This window comes from Tachypleus tridentatus, chromosome 3 (assembly GCF_004210375.1).
Source record: "Tachypleus tridentatus isolate NWPU-2018 chromosome 3, ASM421037v1, whole genome shotgun sequence".
Lineage (NCBI taxonomy): Eukaryota > Metazoa > Arthropoda > Merostomata > Xiphosura > Limulidae > Tachypleus > Tachypleus tridentatus.
The window spans coordinates 108,099,003-108,121,854 of NC_134827.1; the positions used below are offsets into that span (position 1 = coordinate 108,099,003).

The 22,852-nt window shown below is 33.6% G+C and overlaps 1 protein-coding gene and 1 long non-coding RNA gene across 12 annotated transcripts in view; one reads left to right on the top strand and one right to left on the bottom strand.

Annotated features, from left to right (window-relative positions):
* The window catches only part of LOC143247710 (uncharacterized), a 53,576-nt gene extending 46,303 nt beyond the window's left edge, over positions 1–7,273 (top strand). For 4 of the 9 annotated variants that reach the window (XR_013026680.1, XR_013026678.1, XR_013026672.1 and 1 more), the window contains 2 exons: positions 1,596–1,673; positions 5,994–7,273. This is a non-coding gene — a long non-coding RNA (uncharacterized LOC143247710). Of the gene's footprint in view, positions 1–1,364; positions 1,674–2,462; positions 2,664–5,993 lie in introns of all 9 variants that reach the window. The other 5 variants (XR_013026673.1, XR_013026676.1, XR_013026674.1 and 2 more) reach the window with 3 other exon arrangements.
* Positions 2,849–22,852, bottom strand: part of LOC143247708 (allene oxide synthase-lipoxygenase protein-like) — a 49,480-nt gene continuing 29,476 nt past the window's right edge. The window contains exons 3-16 of one of the 3 annotated variants that reach the window (XM_076496124.1): positions 19,682–19,726; positions 17,008–17,136; positions 13,221–13,318; positions 12,572–12,704; positions 10,252–10,347; positions 9,833–9,929; positions 9,129–9,246; positions 7,734–7,826; positions 7,023–7,083; positions 6,536–6,641; positions 6,026–6,117; positions 5,412–5,588; positions 3,531–3,694; positions 2,849–3,055 (exon numbers count right to left, since the gene is read on the bottom strand). In XM_076496124.1, coding sequence (XP_076352239.1) covers positions 2,941–3,055; positions 3,531–3,694; positions 5,412–5,588; positions 6,026–6,117; positions 6,536–6,641; positions 7,023–7,083; positions 7,734–7,826; positions 9,129–9,246; positions 9,833–9,929; positions 10,252–10,347; positions 12,572–12,704; positions 13,221–13,318; positions 17,008–17,136; positions 19,682–19,726 — 1,524 coding nt within the window. In that variant the 3' untranslated portion in view covers positions 2,849–2,940. The remainder of the gene's footprint in view (positions 3,056–3,530; positions 3,695–5,411; positions 5,589–6,025; positions 6,118–6,535; positions 6,642–7,022; positions 7,084–7,733; positions 7,827–9,128; positions 9,247–9,832; positions 9,930–10,251; positions 10,348–12,571; positions 12,705–13,220; positions 13,319–17,007; positions 17,137–19,681; positions 19,727–22,852) is intronic. The other 2 variants (XM_076496127.1, XM_076496125.1) reach the window with 2 other exon arrangements.

Here is a 22,852-nt window from a genome sequence, read left to right on the forward strand (position 1 = left end):
GGGTACATTCAGTATCCAGTTTTATGTTTATATATACACACAGAGCTGGTATACAGTCAGTCTTTAGTTTGATGTAAATATGTTTATATATACAGCTGGAGTACAGTCAGTGTCCACAAATCAAAGAACACTGTTCACTCTCTAAAAGTAATTTGTGGATTGTTAAATACAGTGTACAATAGTTTATACTGTTCACTATCTAAAAGTAATTTATAGGTTGTTAAATACAGTGTACAATAGTTTCCACTGTTCACTCTCTAAAAGTAATTTATAGGTTGTTAAATACAGTGTACAATAGTTTCCACTGTTCACTTTCTAAAAGTAATTTATAGGTTGTTAAATACAGTGTACAATAGTTTATACTGTTCACTCTCTAAAAGTAATTTATAGGTTGTTAAATACAGTGTACAATAGTTTATACTGTTCACTCTCTAAAAGTAATTTATAGGTTGTTAAATATAGTGTACAATAGTTTATACTGTTCACTCTCTAAAAGTAATTTATAGGTTGTTAAATACAGTGTACAATAGTTTATACTGTTCACTATCTAAAAGTAATTTATAGGTTGTTAAATACAGTGTACAATAGTTTCCACTGTTCACTCTCTAAAAGTAATTTATAGGTTGTTAAATACAGTGTACAATAGTTTCCACTGTTCACTCTCTAAAAGTAATTTATAGGTTGTTAAATACAGTGTACAATAGTTTATACTGTTCACTCTCTAAAAGTAATTTATAGGTTGTTAAATACAGTGTACAATAGTTTATACTGTTCACTATCTAAAAGTAATTTATAGGTTGTTAAATACAGTGTACAATAGTTTCCACTGTTCACTCTCTAAAAGTAATTTATAGGTTGTTAAATACAGTGTACAATAGTTTCCACTGTTCACTCTCTAAAAGTAATTTATAGGTTGTTAAATACAGTGTACAATAGTTTCCACTGTTCACTCTCTAAAAGTAATTTATAGGTTGTTAAATACAGTGTACAATAGTTTCCACTGTTCACTTTCTAAAAGTAATTTATAGGTTGTTAAATACAGTGTACAATAGTTTATACTGTTCACTCTCTAAAAGTAATTTATAGGTTGTTAAATACAGTGTACAATAGTTTCCACTGTTCACTCTCTAAAAGTAATTTATAGGTTGTTAAATACAGTGTACAATAGTTTCCACTGTTCACTCTCTAAAAGTAATTTATAGGTTGTTAAATACAGTGTACAATAGTTTCCACTGTTCACTCTCTAAAAGTAATTTATAGGTTGTTAAATACAGTGTACAATAGTTTATACTGTTCTGTGTGACATGTATTATGTCTATCACTATATTTTTGTGATTAGTCTGGTAATCTGTATTTTTCTGCAGGTTGCTGGTTACACCTTTTAGTAGAGAAACAGTAGGATTTTCACACTAAGTTTCTGATGACTGTCACATCTAGGTGCACATTCTCAATATTCACCATCAATTTGATGACCAGTAGATTTTGCTTGTGTGTAAATATATAAATATTGTTTTAAACTAGGATGTTACAATGTCATGCAGAAGTACAGGTGTGGTTAGATATTGGCTGAATGTGTTATTTTCTTTACAAAACAGGTGGTGGTTTGATAACACACTATGAGATTTAGCAGGAATACCTGAACCGGATCTTATTTAAGTTTTAATATGAGGCAGGTCAGTCCAATTAAATATATATAGTTGGTTAGTTTATTAGGACTTTTAAAAGTTTCTTTTAGGTCTTTTATTTTTATATTTATGAGTCAGTTACAGACTACTTTCTACAAGTTGATTGGATTCATTCTTTGTGCAGTAAACAAGTCAGCTGAGAATTTTTTAAGCACACACTACACTTGGTATAGTTTTTGAGAAATATAATATGAGCTCATATCTTGTACAATGTGACCATGAGATTGGCTGATGTAATTCTGGTCAGTGGCGACCTTTGCCTTGTCAATTAAATCACAAAATATTTTTATTACATCAATAAATGAATGAAAACTTGTACATGGAAGTTTACTTGAGTATTTTTTCATAACCTTATCTTAATCACGTTTGTTGAATAATATTATTTTCTATAAATGTACCTTATGACAGTTAACTTATAGGTGAACCTGTTGCTATAGTAATAGGTAAAGTCCCCTACCTTATAGTTCTTTGACCTTACTGGCATTTGTTATATTAAGAAACACTTATGATAACGAGAGAGAGAAAAAACATAAATGTTTTGGAAGATTGGCTTTTGTATCTATTTTCCTCTGGAGTTTAGTAGAATTTGCTGATTATTTATGTGAGTTATCTTATTAATTTAGTAAACAGAACAAAGTTGAATTAACTGTGATATCATAACGATAGTTTAAACTTCATCTTACATGGTACTGTGTTACTGTTATATTTCAACTGTCCCAGTAACTGGAAACATTGATCACTGTAACCAACCTAATAATCCATATATTTCTGAACCAGGATAGTTCACTTTCTGAAACAACTCTGAAGGTTTTCTTGTCCACAGTGACATCTGTATATTTTATTCATGGTCTCAGAAAAACATGTGGGTTCAATGTGGGTAAACAACCTGAAACCAAAGTGCTTTCAGAAGGTGGACCCTTCTTCTTCAGAGACAAACTGAGAAGGGTAGTGTAATTGAGTGGTCTTCCAGAAAAAAAGGTATTTATTTTTCCATGTACTATTGTGTGTTCCATTGTTGGTACACTGTGTTAAGCATATTTTGTTTCAGAAATGAAACAATACTTAAGTAATAAAAATGTGAACCCTGAGGAAAACAAATGTGATTAAAGAATAAATGTTGATTGAATACTCAGTTCACACCACTGATGTATTGGTTTTACACATTTTTATAACAAAAAGTTGCTTTAATACGAAATTAAAAACACAAACTCACTACATATGCCATGTTGTAATTAAAGCACAGTTTTGCTGCCTCTTAGATGCTAATAGAATTTGGAATAATCCTGGGATCCAGCCACGGGTAGGGAAACTCTGCACTTTCATTACGAGCTTGAATGTTTGCAGTGATGTCTTTCAGCTCTGCACGAAACCTAACAACAAAACAGTAACTGTAAACAGAAGTACTGTCTCATAAATTGTGCTTAGCTTAGTGAGTTAAGTTTACCATAAGGTACAGTATCTAATAACTGTGCTGCTTAGCTTAGTGAGTTAAGTTTACCATGAGGTACAGTATCTAATAACTGTGCTGCTTAGCTTAGTGAGTTAAGTTTACCGTAAGGTACAGTATCTAATAACTGTGCTGCTTAGCTTAGTGAGTTAAATTTACCGTAAGGTACAGTATCAAATAACTGTGCTGCTTAGCTTAGTGAGTTAAGTTTACCATGAGGTACAGTATCTAATAACTGTGCTGCTTAGCTTAGTGAGTTAAGTTTACCGTAAGGTACAGTATCTAATAACTGTGCTGCTTAGCTTAGTGAGTTAAGTTTACCGTAAGGTACAGTATCAAATAACGGTGCTGCTTAGCTTAGTGAGTTAAGTTTACCGTAAGGTACAGTATCTACGTACTTTTCGGCTGCCTTCACACAAACTGGATGGTAGAGGTACTTTACTTCAAAATCTCCCAGTGGCTTGGTTCCTAAACGACTCAGCAGTTTTGTTATGACCATTATATCGAGGGAAGTTTCTTTGTCAGGTAACACCTTCAGCACATCTTGAAGTGTGTGTGGCCCCTAGAAAGGTGGTGTAGATGTCTTTGCTTATAGAACAACAATGAATTCTATATTTACTAACTTGCTAGAAAGTTTGTTATTTAATTATATCTTCAAATTTCAAGTACTGGACTCCTAGTGGCAACAAACTGGATAATTATATGTAATCCACCCAGGGATTAAGTACATATTGTTTTAATGGTGGATGTGACATCACATTTATGAAGCAAGTTGGTTATATTGCTGGTGATCCTTTTGTTAATCCTGTGTCTAAAACAATAGTTTGAGGTTAGAGCGAGACAGTTACCGAATAACAAGTTATCACAAACTGTCTGTTGCACGATTCATGACTTGTTGTGTCACAGGTCTAAAATGACGGTCTCGTAAACAGTGACCGAGACATTATATGGAATACGGTGAAGATACGCATTAGTCCTGGAATTCAAACAATGAATTGTAGATACTACATAGCTGTAGTTACAACTTGGAGATGTAAATATAGTTTATTGTGTTTTACATTTTAAGGTAGAATTGAAAATGAAAATGATATTAAATAATAAAGTTTATCCATGAATGTAGCTTATAATTGTTTTTAAACTGATAGTTTGTGTAAGTAGTTACTTTAAAGATTGGATTTCAAAATTACTTCACTCTTATTGGATAGGTATATTTATAGCTATGTGATATCTATAATCTAGTGTTTGACTTCAAGAATTAAACATGTGAAACATTCCAAATAACCACCAGACTCTGACAAGTTTTTGGATTCCCTCAATCAAGTGGTTTCATGTTTCCTTTTATCATTACTACCCAAGTAACCCTGCTGTTGGATAGTTATGAACACTGGACATCAGTGACCATCCTTATGTACCCTTAAGATTCCTAGCTGATCCTTTAATGGTCTGATATTAAAGTATTTAGTAAAACTGAATTTTCATTTAATTTTAACAAATATCATTGAGGTGCATTTTCACCTTTTGTTCACAAGAAAACTGTGGGATGAAGGCCCTTTTGATTTGTCATGTACACGTTATGGAACTGCCACACTTTCTATCTTGAACCACATCACTCAGAGGGCCATCAGCATTAGAATTCTTATTCGATTCAAATTAGCTAAAAATGTGCCCATCTTGTCCACAATGAGAAGCATTGTTTGTTTGTGTTCATTGTACTAAGTCAATTTGGGGTTATTTACGTGACTGACAAATAATAAAGAAGAACCTCAAAGTTGTGCACAGCTGCTGTTCATAGGTTTAATGTACCACACACATATTGTAGACAACCGGCTAACACAATCCTATTTCAGCAGTGAATAAATGTAATTATTTAATGTGAAAAACTGGAGTCCATGGGGAAAAGAACAGTCCCATAACTTCTAATGAGCTGAAGTAATAGTAAGGTGTTTGTGGTGTGAATTACTTAGATGTATTAATACATCAAATTAAGTAGAAATTGTAAGAACAGTTTACTCAAACCTCACATTTTCACAGCTGTATCTTTTTATAATCTTTCTAAAGTATGTTTAGAAAATAAGTTTTTTATATGATATATGAATGAAACTGTCCAATGAAGCAGCTAAGATTATTATTATTATTAAGATTTTAAGTGTTTGACATCATCTTGGTAAACTAAGTTGGTTGGACATACAAAGCTGAATTAAAACAAGGATTTATATTACATAATGTATACATGTGAGGTGATAGAAACAAGGGCCACTAGTGTAAAAAGTTATGCCCACCTTGTCTTTTGGAACTTCTGAAGGTAGGATTCCAGGATAATTTGGTGGAAAACCATATTCCTCATATTGCAAGAAGTTAGCTGCAGCATGACCGATGCTACAGATTGCAATTACAACAGTTACCATATCAGTAACCTGTTCCACAGTGGTGAATTTTACATCTTGTCCTGGTACACCCTGATAATTAAATAAATACATCATCGTACATTCTTGTAATCCACGTCTTTAGAAGTTAATTAGTCATAACCTTATGCATATGAACTTGAGAGAAGTGTTTCATAAGAGTAATTACAACTATAGGTTATGTTAGAAATAAGTTTCTAATGTAAATATTTGTAACAACTAAACTTCATTCACTATATATTCTCTACTTTTAAAGTGCCATTTATAATACATAATAAATGCTCCCACAGTTTGAACACTGTCGTTATAAAATCAACTGGGTCAGTGTTTCTGAATGTTGGTTCTAGCTAATTTACCACTGTGTTTTCTTATGAATAATGATACAGGTCTAATTTGAAAACAAATAACCTTGTAGTAAATGTTGATGCTTAATAATTAAATTCATATCACTGCCATTAGTTCCACATACCACAGTTTGACCATCTACTTACCACCAAGCCAATACCACCGTCATCTCTACTCAAAACTAGTTCTGCTCGCCAATTCTGGAGTTCATCGTCTTCGATAATCTTCTGCGGGTCGTCTGTAGGTGGGTAGAAGCATATATACCAATTAGAACCTTTAACAGCAGGAATGTTGGAGGTAGCTGCTGTTTGAGGGTTAACGTCCACAAACTGACACAGTAATATAATTAATGTATGTTTTATAGAACATAGATGTAACATTAAGATGTACGTTTTTTGTTTCACATTTTCTGGCTGAAGGATATGGGGTAACAAGATATTCTGTGATAATATACTGTAAAATGGAAACATGTTACGTTTCATCCAGAAGCCCTTGTACCTCAAGATAAGGTTTTATTAATATTTGTTTGCTCTATTTTAATATACATAACTCTCTGATCACTACATGGTTGGGAATCCGGAAATAATACAGTTTACCAGATGCTTCAAGAACAACAATAAATATGAAAATGGCCTTCTGATGTAACTACAACATACCGTAGTAAAACTGGACAACTCTGGTGACATAATTATGGATTGCTTTATAAATAGCAATAGAATCATCTCTGTAAGGGTAGTTTGGAAGAACGGTAGGATCATCAACCTACACATAGTAAAAAAATATCACACATTACTGTACCCGAAGATACATTACAGTCAACTACAATTTTGCCAGTATAATAATAGTAGCGTATTATGCATTAAGAATCCTGTGAAAGTAGAACTCTGATTCCACTTAACTGTGAATTGACTTATGAAAGAAAACATTCAAAAAGTTTCTACCACAAGTTAAAAGATACGACTCCTTCCAACATGCTAGTGGTTGGCCTCACCTTTGACACAGTGTGTCCTCTTATCATTAATGTCTGTGTTGATAGCTTGTTTCCTTATTTCGATAATACTTGTTAAGGTAACTTAGTCTTGCTATGGTGTAAACATAATATTTCCTTCTCTCAAGTCTATGATTAAATGACATACAACTCACGTTTCTCGCTTTGAAGTCGTTAGGTATAATACCATTGACATCCACCTGCCACTTCTTGAAACTGTTAATAGAAATAAAATAAACATATACAATACACCTTTAGATATGTAGTGACACTGAAATGGTACATCGGAGTATATCTGAGAGGCTGCACTGTGGATTTCTTCTCCAGCATAGTTGTAAGTTTCAAATATAGAAATTCATTTTACTGTGTAATTTGAGATCCTGAATAAATAACCAATTTTTAATACATTTGGTTATCCTTTTTTTTTATGTTTACAAACATAAGTGGAAAAATGAAGGAGTGATTTCACCGATAAACTGTAAGTGTTCATGGGCAAACCTTCCTGGACAATAAAATATATTGATGTAATATGTCACTACAGAATAATGTTTATGGTGTAAGGTTTAAAGCACATTTAGTAATTTATAGTTGTATATTATACATTGCTAGTACATATTTTTAATCCATGGTGTCTAGGGGATAGTACCCCTTTGAAACCAATAAACCCTTTAGAATTGCACATTCTAAAACAGTAATAAATATAACCAGTCCATATGCTCTAATTACTTTAGAAAATGATGAATTCCGTATATAAAAGAACCACAGCTGATAGATGTTAATGAATGTGTGTGAAAGTAGTTCGTTTATAAACGTTTTGATTATGTAAACTGTAGGTTACAAACAGAATATTTGTTTATAACACTTACCCCCTTTTGACAAGTTCAAACATTCCACACCTTCCCACCGTCATGGTCGTGTCGACCCAGCCATTTTCAGATAGCAGAGATCCTAGCTCTCGTCTATACAAATACATTCAAGTATTCTATATCTCTCTCTTCATGATGTAGAAGATTGTCAGTATAAATTGCACACCTCAAGCCATAAAACAAATTTAAATATCTTTTTCTTCAAACGTTTTAGATGTAAACTTACACTTGACAGTCAAGTACAATAGAAATATCTCCACAACAACAACTTTATCTACAATATAACCACTTTAGTTCTGTTATATAAACTGTGTTAGATGTCACACATTTTAGTGTGCTGGTTCTGCACGACATCTTGTAATTTTAAAATTTAATTAATATTGATGCATAGTTAATGTGAAAAATAACATTGTTTTTCCTTTATAAAAACAAATTCCTAATGTATTTAGTAAATCACTTTGCTTGTAAGAAATATAATCCATTTTTAATTTTTTTTCTATAAATCAACACACAGTGATTAGTAAATACCCATGAAAATCTAACCCATATAAAAAGCCAGTATGTGTCACATCGAATCACACTTAATTTCTCAAAATAGAAAAAATTATAAGAGCTAAAATGCATTTATCCAGGTAGAGTAACTGTATTACTGTCTGCCCATTATGATTTTGACGAGGGTACAATCATGAGAAGCATGTGTGTGTAAGTGTGCATGAAACCTTGTAAGAGTAGTGAGTGTTGGTATAACAAGCCTAAAGTAAAGATGTAGTGTGGGATCACCTAGTCCAGAAACAAGTGCATATAATTTATAATGAAAGTAAAACTACCAATTTTTAAATCAAATTGTTTTATTTTCCGTTCCATCACCAGTGTTTTAATAAAACAATACATCGACTTGCACGATAATTCATTTGTAAAGTTTTAAAAACTCTACAAGTTTTGGTAAATCCACAATCTTTTACATACTGAAACAGTTTTCCACTTTTGTTGTCTCTACATTTCATCTTGTATTTCAGTACACAGACTAACAACAACGTTAGCTCACACATTACCAAGCTACATGACACAAAAGCTATTGTTGGAACACGGTTTTCTGTATATTAGTAGTTGTTAATTTAAACCAATAATTATTGTGTGAATACCTCAAGAATTCTTTTCAATTGACTCACAAAAGACGTTATTGATGTTTGACTGCCTTAGTTGCATTGTCCTGTAAGGCTTGATTTCACACAAGTTATTTATTTCAGTTGGCTATAACATATGAGGTTAGGATAGGTGTGGTAGTACTTGACCCATGATCTGTGACAGGTCATATTTTAGTTGATTAATGTTGAATTAACTCTGAAATAACAAAATTAATAACAGTTAAGTCAAAAAAATAATTTTTCAACCTACCCATTGATAGCCAGAAGATACAAGAAATGTGGAGCCATCAGTTTAAACAGTGGATGAGATAGAGAGAGATTTCTATGGGTACACACGACCACTCCTTCCATCAGCAAATGGGTAAAACCTGGAATAGAAATAATTATTTGCAGTGCTTAGCCAGAAAAAAGCAAACAATCTAGATTCAAGTCCTTTGTTATGATGGTGCAGCATTTATCACCATTACAAATATTGCACAGTATATTCTCTGATAGATTGTTTAGCCAGAGATACCATGATGAAACTTTGAACAATGGACGGAAACTGCCTGTTGTGGAGACAAGTGTTTTCAAAAGTCCTCAGATGAAAGACAGAAGACTTTCAAAATGTTGTCCTCTATACTTGTGTCTACACAACAGGCAGTCACTGTCCATTGTACAAAGTGTCATCTTACATAGCACATATTTTAAGTACAATATTCTAAAATATTTATTACATAAACACAATGGTAAATGCTTACTGATGTTATAAATGTTAAATATTGGGTCTAAACCAGATTTGTTTTACAGTACTCTGAGAGTTTTCATATTTTTAACACTGATCGATACTTATCACTGATTTAACTCTAACATTAACCTGCTTTAAAATATACAATAACCGTTGAACTGTTTTCAACTGTCAGGATTATAATGGTTGAAAGAACTAGATATAAAAACCAAACATTCAGGTCCTACCTAGGTGTGTACATGACTGATGGTAAGAAGCGTCAGCGTTGTTGTAATATAATTTGGCCAACAACCATGTATATTTAGAATCACTTGGTAAGAAAACCTATTGAAACAAATATAGGTATTACAATTATTAGTTCTCTCTCCAAGGTTAACAGCGTTAAAATGGAAATTGAACAGATAATTTAATATCATTGTTTATTTCTTACTGTCATTTAATGGAGTTTAAATTAAAAAATTCAAACCATTTCACATACATACCTGTTTATTTTAAATTCACTAAATCATGACCACTTTTTAAAGTGAAAACTTGCACGATATGTTGGATAGTTAGTCCATATAAATAAAGCACATGAAGTTGAGGTTTGAACACGATGTCACTGAAGTACTTTTAACTTATTGGGAATAAACTTTACAAATCTCACCGGATTATCTGGACCCTTGTCTTGAAAAAGTTGGATTGCAATTGGCATCAATTCCTTTCTGTCATTCAGGAAGAACAGAGCAAGGGGAGCTGTGAGCTGAAATAAACAAGGAGTGGATACAGACAGTCAAAATACAGTCCTTTCAACAAACCTATTTTATATATGGGCTTACAAACTGTAAGAGTAGTCAGTAGTAGGGATACTGGGAACATTAATAGTTTGATTTGGTTTGTTTTGAATTTCATGCAAAGCTACACGAGGGCTATCTACGCTAGTCGTCCCTAATTTAGCAGTGTAAGACTAGAGGGAAGGCAGCTAGTTATCACCAACCACTGTAAACTCTTTTACCAACAAATAGTAGAATTGACCATCACTTTATAATGCCCCCACGGCTGAAAGGGCGAGCATGGTTTGGTGTGACGTCGAACCCGTAACCCTCGGAGTATGAGTGGTGTGCCTGAACTACCTGGCCATGCCAGGTCACATTAATAGTAATATAAACAAAAGTATCTGGCATTGTTAAAATGTACTAAAACTTAGTCTTTTTACCTGCCGGTGCATTTCCATTTGTTTCTTTGAAGTGATAGGCAAGTAATAACGTATTTCAAATGACCAGAGTAATAGGTGGTTAAATGTTACAAATTAAACCTCAATGAAACTGGGATCCAGGTTTTAAACATTCAAATAGACCCCATAACATAAAACCTGTAACACATTAAAAACGTGGAACAGATGAAGAAAGACGTAATTTAACAGTTTCAGATCCGCCATTGCCACATGGTTGGGGAGCTTGACTTCGCAATCTTCGGGTCAAGGGTTCAAATCCTATCCTACCAAATATGCTTTCCCTTTCACCGTGAAGGAGTCATAATTATACAGGCAGTCGCACTATTGTTTTATAAATAAATAGCTCGAGAGGTGGCAGTGGGCGGTAATGACTAGCACAGAGTCTTCCTACAGCTTTGTGCGAAAAACAAATAAAATAGAACTTTCTCAAAACGATATATCAACAGTATGTTTCTAGACCAATAATATGAAAATAAAATGTTGTACGAACATCTTTAAAACATACTAAAGCCTTTGGAATGTTGATCAAATGTTTGTATTCATTTTTATCAAACACGGGAAAATGTGCATATTTTAAAGCAGTAAGTAATTTAAATCAGGGGTTCGGTTCCAGTAGGGAGACATACCAAATTGCCCGATGTGGCTTTACTATAAGAAAACACAAGTTTCCTAGTAAAACTCGAGAATAATACCTAACAACTTTAGTAAATAACAGCTCAAAATCTTGAAAAGTAAAATTCTGTTTCATGAAAAGAGTTCCATTTTGAAAAACCTACATCGTGTGCATATTTCTAGACGAATAATAAGGAACATTTTACATGAAAATCTTAGGAAATTTGATGAAATAAATATTTGTTTTGGAAAAAGGAAAAATGTGCATATTTTGAAGCAAAGTTAAGCATGGTTAAAATAAGGAACGATACCATCTAAACCTGCTGGGTTTCAACATTTTAAGGAAAATAACTCCTTTTGAATCTCCCGTTATAAATTGCATTTTCGCACGCGTGAAGAAATAAGGAAGACACAGAAGTTTTAGCACAAATGACAGCTTAAGTATTGACAATTTGTATGGAAGAAATTTTGAAAACCATCGAATGTATATTTCCAGAATAATTTATTATTTTCACAAAAATCTTCAGTTTAATTTTGTTTTTGTTTTTTTTGAAACCGATAATGTTTATTTTTTAAAGCAAAATTACTTGTGAAATTCGTCCGACCTCCCTCAGTAAACCATATTTACAGCGTAGTACAGTGGTAATGTTATCAACCCACTAATAGGCTTGGTATTACTGTGTAACCACTTGGACGTATTTCAATTTTCTCGGTTGGCAAATATTCCTGAACACGTTGGTTTAGTTTTTTTTAAATTAGAAACGATTCCTTTTATTTGTGACCCATTGTGTCTCGTTCAAACCAAAAGGTTGCGAAACATGGACAGCATTTGTGGTAATTAATATCAGGGCGTTACAACACGTATTCTAATCTTTAGTGCAACTGTATATAGAAAAATACAATATCACTATTTAATGAGTTAGGCCTCTCCAGACCACAATATGTCTGTTTCATATTAACATGTTAGTAAATCCCTTAATCACTAAATTAAATTATTTTCTTCCATTTCTAAACGTCTGGAACACCCATATATTTTTTAACCAGATAAAGAACAGACTGTTAAACTTAAATCAGATAAATATTGGTTCAGTTTGTAGTTATTTCAATGTGTCCAGTTAAACATAATATTTAGAAAAGTTACCAGGCGAGCATCTCTGCAGGAAATATCTTTTAGTATCTCCAGGTCAACAATAAACAACCGTTTTTGGGACAACGCCTTCTCTAAAGTCAGCCCTTCCAAAAACGGTTCCACCATTTCCGGTTCTACACCAAACCTGTTGAAAGCAAAATTTCACCAATGAATTTTTAACAGTTTTATTTTAAAAGAAAAAAAAACAACTGAATCGAAATATTTATAAAACTTTATTTACATTTAACAAAAGTATCGCAGATCTGAAATACACTGTTTTCTAAGTATTGCGTATTCGTACCAGTACCCGTAACTCTAACATTTATTAACCTACGTGCAAACCACTTTTCATCAACGAATAAAATACAGTAATGACACGCATATTGGCTTTTTAGACAAAGCGTATCTGATAAACAGATTCAAGTCCCTATAGCCGCTTATGAACCTCTGTTAAATAAACCGACTGTTGATAAAATTCAGAAATTTAGGGCACATACATACCAAATATATTGAAACGTGTAAAACTATATAGTTTTATTTATGGCTATTACAGTTAATACAATCAATTGTCACGTACCCTTCTATGTATTATCCACATGTATAATATCACTGATACAAGTGAATGATAATTATTTGTCCATAAAAACATCCTGTCACTCACTTTGACGGGATTTCTGTGCACAGAGAAATGAGGACGGGATTAGCTCCTTGGACTCTCTGGAGACCAAACCATTTGTCCTCTGTCCAGTACTTGACACACTGCCAATTTTAATAAGAAACAGAACATCAAAACCTCATTTTATTGTGTCCGTAATCTATTGAACTCTGACAAGTATACAACATAACTTTCTTTACAATACGGTGACAATTTCAAGAAAAGCTTAGACATGCAGATATACAGCTGAACAATGAAAACAAGTCATTGTGTTAATTAAGACACTGTTGGTAACAACAAAACCAACAATATACACCAACAGTTAATTAATCCAACAGTGTGGATTAATTAACCCTAACAGTTAACATAACTACCCTTGAAACAATGTCTCACTGTTCAGTAACACAACAATGTGGATTAAATAACCCTAACAGTTAACATAACTACCCTTGAAACAATGTCTCACTGTTCAGTAATACAACAATGTGGATTAAATAACCTTAAGAGTTAACATAACTACCCTTGAAACAATGTCTCACTGTTCAGTAATACAACAATGTGGATTAAATAACCCTAACAGTTAACTACCCTTGAAACAATGTCTCACTGTTCAGTAATACAACAATGTGGATTAAATAACCTTAACAGTTAACATAACTACCCTTGAAACAATGTCTCACTGTTCAGTAATACAACAATGTGGATTAATTAACCCTAACAGTTAACATAACTACCATTGAAACAATGTCTCACTGTTCAGTAATACAACAATGTGGATTAAATAACCCTAACAGTTAACATAACTATCCTTGAAACAATGCTTCACTGTTCAGTAATACAACAATGTGGATTAATTAACCCTAACAGTTAACATAACTACCCTTGAAACAATGCTTCTCTGTTCAGTAATACAACAATGTGGATTAATTAACCCTAACAGTTAACATATCTACCCTTGAAACAATGTCTCACTGTTCAATAATACAACAATGTGGATTAAATAACCCTAACAGTTAACATAACTACCCTTGAAACAATGTCTCACTGTTCATTAATACAACAATGTGGATTAAATAACCCTAACAGTTAACATAACTACCCTTGAAACAATGCTTCACTGTTCAGTAATACAACAATGTGGATTAATTAACCCTAACAGTTAACATAACTACCCTTGAAACAATGCTTCTCTGTTCAGTAATACAACAATGTGGATTAAATAACCCTAACAGTTAACATAACTACCCTTGAAACAATGTCTCACTGTTCATTAATACAACAATGTGGATTAATTAACCCTAACAGTTAACATAACTACCCTTGAAACAATGCTGCACTGTTCAGTAATACAACAATGTGGATTAATTAACCCTAACAGTTAACATAACTACCCTTGAAACAATGTCTCACTGTTCAGTAATACAACAATGTGGATTAAATAACCCTAACAGTTAACATAACTACCCTTGAAACAATGTCTCACTGTTCAGTAATACAACAATGTGGATTAAATAACCCTAACAGTTAACATAACTACCCTTGAAACAATGTCTCACTGTTCAGTAATACAACAATGTGGATTAAATAACCCTAACAGTTAACATATCTATCCTTGAGACAATGTCTCACTGTTCAGTAATACAACAATGTGGATTAAATAACCTTAACAGTTAACATAACTACCCTTGAAACAATGTCTCACTGTTCAGTAATACAACAATGTAGATTAAATAACCCTAACAGTTAACATAACTACCCTTGAAACAATGTCTCACTGTTCAGTAATACAACAATGTGGATTAATTAACCCTAACAGTTAACATAACTACCCTTGAAACAATGCTTCTCTGTTCAGTAATACAACAATGTGGATTAAATAACCCTAACAGTTAACATATCTACCCTTGAAACAATGTCTCACTGTTCAATAATACAACAATGTGGATTAAATAACCCTAACAGTTAACATAACTACCCTTGAAACAATGTCTCACTGTTCATTAATACAACAATGTGGATTAATTAACCCTAACAGTTAACATAACTACCCTTGAAACAATGCTGCACTGTTCAGTAATACAACAATGTGGATTAATTAACCCTAACAGTTAACATAACTACCCTTGAAACAATGTCTCACTGTTCAGTAATACAACAATGTGGATTAATTAACCCTAACAGTTAACATAACTACCCTTGAAACAATGCTTCACTGTTCAGTAATCTAATTCTGCCTTCACTGTTTTACGAACGCGGATAACAATAATCTTACTTCATCATTCGTCCTTGTAACTCTGAAAACATAACTGAGCGTTAAGATAACTTACAAGACAATATTTGATTTTCAAGGAGGATGTAACACTTGGAACTAGGTAACGCATTTCTATACCAAACGTTGGTCGCTCTTGGTGTTGTCTGAAGTGGAAACGAACCAACAGTTGTCTTATTTTTTACTTAAAAAATGGAAAGTGAGGTGTTACTTACAATTGTAAGTCGGGAAAAAAATTAGTTTATAATGCACCTAATAAGGTATTTATTACGTAAAACAGTGATGTTTCTTGCATTAGCTATGGTTTGCTTTTTGCTGGTTTTTAATTTCGCGGAAAGCTACACTAGGACTATCTGCGCTGGCTGACCGCCTCTTAGTAATGTACAACTAGAGAGAAGGCAACTAGTCATCACCACACACCATCAACTCTTGGGCTACTCTTTTACCAACGAACAGTGGGATTGACCATCACATTATAACGTCCCCACAACTAAAAAACTCCAGTAAAATAAAAGCTTATTTGTGGAAATTTGAATTTGAATAGTCGGTTATGATTTATTGGGCGTGATTTTTATCACAAATACTCGTGTTTCGTATCAGGTATGATATTTCAACCGAGATAAGTAGACGCGAGTCAAATCCGACAGTTTTTTTTTTGTTTAGATAGGTACCTTAGTTGATAGAAACTGCACGTTGAAGAAGACTGTATACTTACACCACAAAACAAAGTGCATTAATTACTGTTTATATTGCCTCGTTGTCGTTTTTCTATTATTTGCAGTGTTTTTTGTCTGTCTTAACAATAAAAAGGAATTATATAATGTAAGGCGATTTCTAGAAACAAAGATAAGGTAATCGATATTTGTTTCGGAGTTTCTGTGTAGTTTATCTGATTTGTAAATAGTTTTATTCTCGCCTCTCTTACAGACCTGTATGTTGAATGTCCGGGGCACTACAGACACGTTGCGCCATCTGCAGGAGTATGTATAAAACAACTATGCATTTTATACTGTACATTATTCGTTCAAAGACTAGTCTTAATATTTTAAAACTACTGTTAAATTATATGAAGGGATATAATCCCGAAATAAGGTTTTTCAAATATTAAGTTTAAAAATATTTACACTTTACCAATCGCCTCATTTATTTATTTTTATTCTATGAAAGTAACGCCTAACAATAAATTATTGTTTAATTTATATTTCAAAACACAGATGTCATTCTGATGATAAATTACAGTCACGTAAGCAACTACTTATTTTACTGATTGGCTCAAGTGCACGAGCTTCCGAGGCCACTTCTAAATTTTGTAAAGGCCCCACGAAGTTGCGTTACTGCTTCCCGTTGTTCTGTGAGTTAAAAAAAACACAAAAAAACACAACGATAATTTTCCTGGTTACTTTGAAAATTCCAGTTTAAGAATAAAGCTTTGCCATTGTCAGCTCTTGTCAATACACACCAGGTGTTACTTGGCACCGAATCTAAATTGCCTTGACCTCATAAGTCTGCAGCAGCGCTACCTACCTTTGGTTCTTCAAGGCTGAATTTGTATATACTTTTCAAATCTTCCAAAGACTTCCACTTGTCTTTACTAACTAGATTGATGAGGCTAGTTGTTAGAAGAAGGTTTCCTTTCGTCTTCATGATGTCCCACTGTAACAACATCAGAGAAAGATTCTAAAAGTGTTTATTATACATCATTACTTTTCTGTTGATATAAGCATGCACCTCACAAACCTCAGCATTTAAGTTATATTCCATCAACTTTGTGTAAGAGATAATTCGATTATTCTTAACTTTACAATATACTGAATTTCTATTTAAAGCAAGGGTACAAAGGTTATATGCCGCCGTCCGTACATTCGAACTTTTGGCCACAGGGATGGCAGTCAGTCAGGAGCACCCACCGTTCATGCTAAAGAACTGATTATCACTCTTGTAACGCAACGGTAACTTAAAGTGCGGGAAATGTCGCACAAAATCGAAACCGGCAAGTGACCTAAACATTATTAGTCAAACCTGCTTGTAAATTGAATGTAACCGTAAAACACAATATACGAGGGCTGTTCAAAACATACGCGGACTGACGTCATAAAACAAAATGTACTTTATTTAGAAGTTACAGGTCTGGGACCCCTTCAAAGTACTCTCCTCCCCAACGCACACACTTATCCCAACGGTGTTTCCACATGTTGAAACAGTCCTGGTACGCTTCTTTTGTAATGTCCTCCAGCTCCTTCGTCGCATTTGCCTTAATCTCGGGAATCGTCTCAATTCTTCTTCCTTTCAAGGGTTTTTTGAGTTTGGGGAACAAGACAAACTCGCAAGGAGCAAGGTCAGGTGAGTAGGGAGGGGGTGGGGAAGAATAGTGATCGAGTGTTTGGCCAAAAACTCACGAGTTCTGAGGCACAAATTTCGCAGCAACGCGGTGCATCTTCAATTTTTCGGTCAAAATCTCGTAACAAGATCCAACTGATATCCCACACTCTTCAGTAAGCTCCCTTACAGTCAGACGTCGATTTGCCCGCACCAGGGTGTTGATTTTGTCAACGTGTGGGTCGTCAGTTGACGTGGAAGGACGTCCAGGACGCTCATCATCTTCAATGGACTGTCGACCATCCTAAACACGTTCATGCCACTTGAAATATGCCGTACGCTTCATAGCAACATCACTGTAAGCCGTGTTAAGCATAGCAAAAGTTTCAGTCGCAGATTTTCCAAGTTTAACACAAAATTTCACAGCAAGTCGTTGCTCCTTCAGGTCATTCATTCTGAAATCCGCCAAACGAAAAAATCGCACTTCACTTAAAACCGCGTAGCTAATACACAAATGAAGATATCTGCAATCGGGAAATGGCGTCGTAATCAGCTGATCTGTGCGAACCTAGCGACACCAAGCGGATTCCCTGGAACCAACTGGAGCCGCGCAATTCAAACAGTCCGCGTATTTTTTGAACAGCCCTCGTATCTCGGTGTCTTTGTCTAACTAAAATAGTTTATGAACATCTACAATGTAATCCGTAAGTTAAACAAATAATTATTACAATTTGTTGTGATTTATAAAAAAATTACTAATACTATCTGCCGCCGTCACTAATTTTGAACTACTAACTAGTGAGGAAGTCACAAGCAGGAATTGACTGTCATTCTTATAACGTACACACAGCCAAAAGTATGAGGAATATTTTGTGGAGTCGCTCAGATTCAAACTCGAAACAGATCCAAATCCACCCTCTCGTAGTTGAAACTTTAACAGGAGTCACCCCTACCCCTTAGTTGATACGTCCTTACCCTGAACGCGACGAGATCCTTATTACATCCTAAATACCACAGAGCCATCATCTTACAAAATAAAGATTTATAGTGTGTCAAGCGAAACAACACAAAATGTGTGTGTGTGTCAAGCGAAACAACACAAAATGTGTGTGTGTGGGAGAGAGCAGATGTAGGAACAAGTGTCTTCGAAAGTTCTGGTAACTTCATCTGGGCTTTCGAGTGTCTGGTACAATAATCAGATGTAACCTGTGACAATCATAAACAGAATACAAAATAAAATAAAACATCCAACGTTTAGAATGTAAAATTATCAATTTTAAATAAAAGTACTAGAGTTTCAGCACGCAATTTGGTTGGCTACACGAAACTAACTTATTTTACCATCGTTCGTTATTAGCCAAAACTGATGGTTATCGCTATAAAAAAAAAATGAGGGGGGGGGGTCAAAATTTCTTACAGGAAAATTTATTAACCACTCTCAGTCAATGGGACCGAACTCCGGGGATTGGGTGGGTTACAGAGGAGTGTCGCGTTTCCCGGTATTCAAATTAGAAGCACAAAAACTTCCAAAAAAATCTCTGCTTTCATCCATATTTGGCCACGAAGACGCAGAGTGTAGGAAGCTGACCGAGACAGTGAGCTTCTGCTACAAACTAAAGAAGTTAATATGAGACGCGTACAGCACTTAGGTACTTTACAGTGGTAAGAAGCTGAGGTGTCACTGATTCTCTCCATGGACAGAACTCCAGAAAACCGGAGAGAAAAACTTCCTCTAGTCTCTCACTTCTAAATTAGGTAGAGCTCGCGCAGATAAGCTCTCGAAATTCAACGAAACAGAATAATTTGTGAAAAGTTTAAAACACAAATACCAGAAATGTTCAATAATTTTCGTATCTCATTTCCTCTCTCGATTTATCTTTACCTTGTAGTCTCCCTTGAACATCTCGTCTTGTGGTAATTTCCAGCTCTGAAAGAAAACAAAAAGCGAATTACTTTATAACTTGAATAATACATTACTAACTTCACACGTTATTACGAAACATAACATGTTGAGAAATCTCCTAGACAATAATCACTGTAAACAAACATTGTTTCGTGATAGGCGCTAATGTTGTGACAGTGGCACATTGGTGCATGCTAATACAAACAACGGATAGTGGCCAACTGCAACAAATTAAGAATTCTAATTTTTTATATTCTTTAGTGCCATTGTCATAACACTAGTTTAAAAATATTATTAGAATATTGTGTAAAATAAATATTTACAAACCACAGATCTGGGAACTGGAGGAAAATCTTAAAGTGTGTACCACGTTGCACATAAAACACATAAACATGGTGGGGAATTTTTTTATAAATCCATCGAACGTAGACAAAAATCAATGTGCCAGGTAATGTGTATGTCACATTTAACTACGTTCACGATCATCACAGGACAGATAAACACAACATTTTAAGCATTGTATTGTGGGAACGGAAACCGAACACATATAACACAATGATATTAGAATAAGCCAGCTGAGGTATCCGTTCAACAGTGAGGAGGAGATTATTAGAGGCCCCGAAGTATTAACTTAGTAGTCAGATCACAACACCTGTATGACTCCTCGGGGGCTCTCAGAGGTTCAGTGAGAGTCGGTCAAGAGGCTTGCTAGTAACAGACAGACACACGCACACATTCACTGACAATATTAAACATAAATTTAAACATCGTCAACAATAGTGCAATTAAACCTAAATAATCCTACAATTAAACCTAAACAATCCCACAATTAAATCTAAACACATACAAAAATGTGTAAAAACGGCTGGTTTGGGTTAAGAATTCTTTTTATGTAGAGGAGCGAACAACATTTCGACTTTCTTCGGTTATCGAAGAAAGAGGTAACTGACCGATAGCTGACCACATGCTTGAAGGAGGTTGTGTAACTGAGTGTAGGAATGTAGAGTGTGTGCTTAGATGTTTGATTATATTTATTAATATAGATATAAAGGTGTTCCTTTGTATTGGTTTATTTTGGGCTTGAGTTGTTGTATAAGTAAGGGTTGTACAAGTAGAAAAATGGAAACCAGATTCAAAGAACACAAAAAGTCACTTTTACACGTTTTCGAACACTGCAAGTCAAATAAACACCATATAACCAAAGAAAACATTCAAATACTAAATAAAGAAACAAACATAAACAAACACAAAATTAAAGAAGCCTTACTTATACAACAACTCAAGCCCAAAATAAACCAATACAGAGAAACAGATTTATTACTAAATCAATAAATATAATCCAACATCTAAGCACGCCCTCTACATTCCTACACTCAGTTACACATTCTCAACCTAAACCAGACGTTTTACATATATATTGTTCTCTACGAGTGGGTTTTATCATCATCACTGATTACATACAAAAATAACAACAATTACATCTCAACATTGTCAACATTATCAAAATTAAATATAAACAACAATAAACCTAAACATCAACAACAATACCACAACTAAACCTAAATATAAACAACAATACTGCAACTAAACCTAAACATCGACAACAATACCACAACTAAACCTAAATATAAACAACAATACTGCAACTAAACCTAAACATCGACAACAATATCACAACTAAACCTAAATATAAACAACAATACTGCAACTAAACCTAAACATCAACAACAATACCACAACTAAACCTAAATATAAACAACAATACTGCAACTAAACCTAAACATAAACAACAATACTGCAACTAAACCTAAACATCAACAATACCACAACTAAACCTAAATATAAACAACAATACTGCAACTAAACCTAAACATCGACAACAATACCACAACTAAACCTAAACATCGACAACAATACCAGAACTAAACATTAACACCACAATTAAATCTATAACAAAACTTAAATTAAATCTAAACACAACACAACTCAAATTAAATCTAAACACTAACAAGAATAACTACAACTAAATCTACACACATACAATAATAACTACAACTAAATCTAAACACATACAAAAATAACAACAATTAAACCTAAGCATCGTCAACAATAACACAAATTTAAACAGTATCACAATTAAATTTTAACACTACCAACAATAACTGCAATTAAATATAAACACTACCAACAATAACTACAGTTAAATCTAAACACTACCAACAATAACTACAATTAAATCTAAACACTACCAACAATAACTACAATTAAATCTAAACACAACCAACAATAACTACAATTAAATCTAAACACTACCAACAATAACTACAATGAAATCAAAACACTACCAACAATAACTACAATTAAATCTAAACACTACCAACAATAACTACAATTAAATCTAAACACTACCAACAATAACTACAATTAAATCTAAACACTACCAACAATAACTACAATTAAATATAAACACTACCAACAATAACTACAATTAAATCTAAACACTACCAACAATAACTACAATTAAATCTAAACACTACCAACAATAACTACAATTAAATCTAAACACTACCAACAATAACTACAATTAAATCTAAACACTACCAACAATAACTACAATTAAATATAAACACTACCAACAATAACTACAATTAAATCAAAACACTACCAACAATAACTACAATTAAATCTAAACACTACCAACAATAACTACAATTAAATCTAAACACTACCAACAATAACTACAATTAAATCAAAACACTGATATTATTCAAACAAATACGTCTACATTCTAACAATGTTAACATAATAATATCATTTCTCTTTCACTACATATTATAGGAAGGAAATTCCTCATTAGAATGTGACTGTTTTGAATAAGTACAAGCGGTAAAAACACACAAAAACATAAAACAGGAGTGGTTTCCTTGTTGATGTTTTATCTGAAATTGTGAAACAAATCCACACACGTTACACATAGTAAATGTCGTGATAGCCTATCTTGACTGTGCTTGAAATCAGTGTAATGTAACCATGTGACACTGATATTAATAAACTTGCAATTTAAAATGAAAATCATTGAACATTAGACATATTTGGGGGTAGGAGGCATTCGTCAAAATAAACACACGAGTTATAAACTCTCGCCGTCCA